Raw genomic sequence first — 5,613 nt, 5'->3', positions numbered from 1 at the left:
TCCTGCTATGGCATTGTCACATTGTCACTGTCCCTTGCCTTCAAAGCCCCTAATACCTATTACCTTTATTGCTTAAATGTATTTTTTTTTTACTGTTAAAACCTTTCCACCATTACTTCTGAAAAGTATTTTTCATTTTCTCTATGATTAGCTAATCCATTGATTTTTCCATAGACGTCTTAATCCAGATATCTTATGTCTCTATCTATTCAACTCCTCTTTCCAACGTTTAATCGAAGCTTTCTATCTGTTCAACTCCTCTTTCCAACGTTTAATCAAAGCTTTCTATCTGTTCAACTCCTCTGTCCAACGTTTAATCGAAGCTTTCTATCTGTTCAACTCCTCTTTCCAACGTTTAATCGAAACTTTCTATCTGTTCAACTCCTCTGTTCAATGTTTAATACAAGCTTTCATACAGTGATCGTGTCTTTTTGCGAATACTGGTACCAATCTTTGCTCCTTCCAAGCGGCCCCCTTCCTTCGCCGGAAGCTAACCTGTTTTTATATTCCCCCCTGGAAATTCATCCTTAGATCTCCACGGACTGTTATATCCGGGTGTTATAAACCGTGGATGTTTCTTAAGCGAAGTAAGATCGCTTTCAAGCTGGGTTGTATAGTTTTTGAGCGATCATGATAAAGAAACCGCAAAAATAGGAGAATCTATATTATTATTATTATTATTATTATTATTATTATTATTATTATTATTATTATTATTATTATTATTATTAGCTAAGCTACAACCCTAGTTAGAAAAATAACACTCTATAACCACAAGAGCTCCAACCGGGAAAATAGTTCAGTGAGGAAAGGAAACAAGGAAAAATAAAATATTTTAAGAACAGTAACATTATAATGAATATCTCCTATATAAACTATAAAATCCTTAACTAAATAAGAGGAAGAGAAACAAGATAGAATAGTGTGCCCGAGTGTACCCTCAAGCAAGAGAACTCTAATCCAAGAAGGTGAAGACCATGGTACAGAGGCTATGGCACTACCCAAAATATCATAGCAGTAATCTTATTATTTGTTTTAAATATGCATTACAACGTGATCTATAAAGATATCTAAGATTTAGTGAAGTTTATATTCTTCGCTTTTTGGAGCTCTCATAGTAAATTTGTTTTTAACTTAAACCTTCTCCAACATTTAGATAGTATATCTTATCTATCCTATCAGAAAGCTCTTCTCTCTCTCTCTCTCTCTCTCTCTCTCTCTCTCTCTCTCTCTCTCTCTCTCTCTCTCTCTCTACCGTGTTTATGTAGAAAATAATCCGATGTAGACTGCCCAAATTAGGTTTGACAAGAGGACTACCACAAAACAAACTTGGATGATGATAATGATGAGATGAGAGTATGTTATGTTTCAATAGATGCTCGGTGTTTATATGCATAAAAAGGTGGAAGATTCCGTATGGAAACAGCAGGATAAGAGTAGAGATATTCAATCTGTGTAGATAATACGATACTGAATGTGGACAGTGGTGATAAACTGCAAAAGCTGGTAAGAGAATTTCAAAATGTTTGCCAGATAAGAAAACAAAACTACATATGAAGTAGAATAAAGTTATGCAGTAAATGTGAAGCAAGAAAGTGGAGTAATGAATGTTGATATGAATGATAGAGGAACATAAGCATTTTACTCGTACAGGTATCTAACAATATATATATATATATATATATATATATATATATATATATATATATATATTATATATATATATATTTATGTGTCTATATATATATATATATATACATATATATATATATACCTATATTTATGTGTCTATATATATATACCTATATTTATGTGTGTATATGTATATATATACATATATATATATATATATATATATATATATAAAGAATAATGGAAGGACGATAGAAATTTGAGGGTTACTTGTGCTTGTAACTGTGTGCGGAAACACTCAAACGTACACACACACACACACTTATATACTTACAATAGGGATATTTAGAAGTTAGTCACAGTTTGGCTGAAGCAAAAAAGGCAACAAGGTATAAGCAGAAGACTGGAAAGGGACTTGGAGCCAATGTGTGAATATATGATGGGACTGTTGAACCAACTCACCTTTATGGAAGGAGAAGTTTAGGAGTAAAAGACCTCAGTGGGTTCGACGGTCTACTGAATAGCCTTATGTGCAATTGTATAAAGTAGCTAACATTATGGAAGTTTTCTGTACGGGGTTTCATGCATGCTACAGTAATCTAACTTTAGAATAAAAGACATTGTATTAATCAAAGTATATATGTAGCTGAGACCAGCTTGTGTGTATACATGAGTGTGTATGAATGTGTATGTGTTAGGGAGCATGTGTGTATATATTTATAATGCGTCGTCCTATTATCATAGCCAGTAAAAGTCCCAGTAAGATTAACAGCCATTAGTAAAGACAAACTTTCTTTTCAGGAAAGAATGAAAAGGAATTTGATCAGGTGTAACAAATTAATGATAGGCATAATCTCTCTGTCTCTCTCTCTCTCTCTCTCTCTCTCTCTCTCTCTCTCTCTCTCCTCCTCTTCCTCCTCCTCCTCCTCCTTTTGGGCACAGAACACACACACCCAAAAATACTTGTCTAAGTTTAACCCGCTAAACTTCCAGAATGTTTACGAGTCTGAACAATGTTTGAAAACTCTCTCTCTCTCTCTCTCTCTCTCTCTCTCTCTCTCTCTCTCTCTCTCTCTCTCTCTCTCTCTCTCAGTGTAGGCTAGTCTAAATACACTAGACCTTAAAGTGACTTATGACCCTTGTTATACTTGAAATAACTTATGACCACTGTAATAAAAAGACCTAATATCCTTTAGAAATCTCTTTCTCTCTCTCTCTCTCTCTTCTCCTCTCTCTCTCTCTCTCTCTCTCTCTCTCTCTCTCTCTCTCTCTCTCTCTCTCTCTCTCTCTCTCTCTCGACTAATCTAAATACACCAGCTCTTAAAGTAACTTACGACCCTTGTGATAAAGACCAAATATCCTTTGGAAATGCTACCTAAAGAGTTCGTGGCTAATCCATTAAAGGATTAACGCCATAAATTGAACGAGGGTCTTTGAAAGGATTTTGTTCGACAGAGCCAAAGTCTAAAGAAAAGTATGTATGTAGATCGTTGGCAAAGCCAGGCAGCCATTGTGAATGCGTTCTTACAAGGCTCGTAAATGAGTTTAGGCTTCTAGTTGAGAAGCATTATTTATAGGATTGACATTGGAATCCAGAATGTGTTCAGTAGGTACATACATAAAGTACATACACATTATTATTATTATTATTATTATTATTATTATTATTTATTATTATTAGCTAAGCTACATTCCTATTTGGGAAAAGCAGGATGCTATACAGCCCCAGGGCTCTAACAGGGAAAAATAGCCCGGTGAGGAAAGGAAATAAGGCAATAAATAAACTATATGAGAAATAATGAACAATTAGAATAACATTTTAAGAACAGTAACAACATAAAAACACGTGTTTCATATATAAACTATAAAAAGACTTATGTAAGTCTGTTCAACATAAAAACATTTGCTGTAAGTTTGAACATTTGTAGTTCAGTCGATTCAACTATCCGGTTAGGATTATCATTCCATAAGTGTATATATATATATATATATATATATACTATATATATATATATATATATATATATGTGTGTGTGTATGTATGTATATATATATATATATATATATATTTATATATATATATATATATATATATATATATATATATATATATATATATATATATATATAAAACTTTTTACAGAGGGCACTCCTACTTCAAGCAGAAACACGCCCCTTTTTACCTAACATACAAAGCCAAAAAATTCTTATGAAGCAAGACTAGTCTCTCTCTCTCTCTCTCTCTCTCTCTCTCTCTCTCTCCTCTCTCTCTCTCTCTCTCTCAGGTGAGCAAGAGAGCGTAACAGCGTAACAACACCGCTTCCTGTTTACGGTCGGGCCCGCGAACTTGGCGTAAAGGGGAGTTTGATTGGTGGTCTCCAAGGTACACATAATGACTTGACCGTCGGAAAGAAAAAGACGCCGAGAGATTCTCCCCTTGAAGTCTTCCGCTTGAAGCCCATCTTCTTTTTGGCAGATGCTTCTCAAAATCCTTCGTTTGTTTATTTTCTTTTGTAGAAGGATGTTTTTATTTTCCCTTACGGTTGAGATGTTTAGGTTACGTAAAACATGACGGATAATAGTTGATATTACTGTAGTAAAATAGTTTGAGATGTTTAGGTTAGGTAAAATATGACGGATAATAGTTAATATTTCTGTAGTATAATAGCTTCTGAGACCAAAATCCTTCGTTTGTTTATTTTCTTTAATAGAAGGATGTTTTTTATTCTTCCTTACTGTTATGTTTAGGTTACGTAAAACATGACGGATAATAGTTAATATTACTGTAGTAAAATAGTTTCCTAGACCAAAATCCTTCGTTCTTTTATTTTCTTTTGTAGAAGGATATTTTTATTCTCCCTTACGGTTGAGTTGTTTAGTTTACGTAAGAAATGACGGACACTAAATGTGATATTGCCATAGTGCAATAGTTTCTTAGAGTTAATTATCCAGATAATTAAGAATAAATATAACTTAGAAGTGTGTTGTGTGTATTAAACTAACTCCATAAAAATGCATTAACATACTGTGTTTCAGTTCCTTATGTATGTATGTTCAGCAGATTTCAAGATATGGATAAAAATAAACATGTTCAATTGTGTGTTCTTGGTAACTTAGAAGATTGAACAATTAATAAAAACTCTCTCTCTCTCTCTCTCTCTCTCTCTCTCTCTCTCTCTCTCTCTCTCTCTCTCTCTCTCTCTCTCTCTCTCTTCTTAGTGTACGATTAATGATTCTTATACTCGTATGCACATAATCCAAAAAAGTACAAATATTTTCCCAGGTCCCAAGTATGCCAAATTACAAAAAAGTGAATATGTGTTATTCAATACAATTTCACATATAAAAAAGAACATCACTTGAAATCAAACCAGATAGAATAATCTTTCATCTCTTAATCTAGTTCTGTATAAAGTAGACTTTTATATTCTGGTAAAATTTCACATACAAAATTAGTTCTATTACTTGAAACTGAACCAGATTGAATAATCTTTCATCTCTTCATCTAGTTCTGTATAAAGTAGCATTTGATATTCTGGTAAGATTTCATATACAAGAAAAGAGTTCTATCATTTGAAATTGAACCAGATAGGATAATATATCATCCCTTATTCTAAGTTTGTATAAAATAGCATTTCAAATTCTGTTAAAATCATGAAATTTCCTTTGAAGCAACCACGCTTCTTCCTGTGTCTGCCCCCCTTCATCAATATTTCACGGGAGAGAGAACTCCCACTTCCAAACACAATATCACTTAACATATATCCTACTAAAAAATATTTATAGAATCTACTTACCCGTGGCTAGCATCGCACTTAAAACTATCCAGTGCCTCATAACTCCCACCCTCATTCAAGTCCGTTCTTCGAAATAAACTTATATTCTTTTCCAAGACCTCACTTCCTCCTCCCCCGCGCTCGCTTACTACCTGTAGAAGCGAATGTTAACACCTGGCTCTGTTCAACACCACTCACACACTAC

At 33.7% G+C, this 5,613-nt stretch overlaps 1 protein-coding gene across 3 annotated transcripts in view; it reads right to left on the bottom strand.

The window, feature by feature from the left end:
- LOC137648758 (uncharacterized) overlaps window positions 1–5,613 on the bottom strand; it is a 108,394-nt gene extending 102,781 nt beyond the window's left edge. For all 3 annotated transcript variants that reach the window (XM_068381840.1, XM_068381841.1, XM_068381842.1), the window contains exon 1: window positions 5,430–5,613. In XM_068381840.1, coding sequence (XP_068237941.1) covers window positions 5,430–5,484 — 55 coding nt within the window. In that variant the 5' untranslated portion in view covers window positions 5,485–5,613. The remainder of the gene's footprint in view (window positions 1–5,429) is intronic.

Source organism: Palaemon carinicauda, chromosome 10 (assembly GCF_036898095.1).
Source record: "Palaemon carinicauda isolate YSFRI2023 chromosome 10, ASM3689809v2, whole genome shotgun sequence".
Taxonomy (NCBI): domain Eukaryota; kingdom Metazoa; phylum Arthropoda; class Malacostraca; order Decapoda; family Palaemonidae; genus Palaemon; species Palaemon carinicauda.
This window is presented reverse-complemented; position numbering and strand designations above follow the sequence as displayed.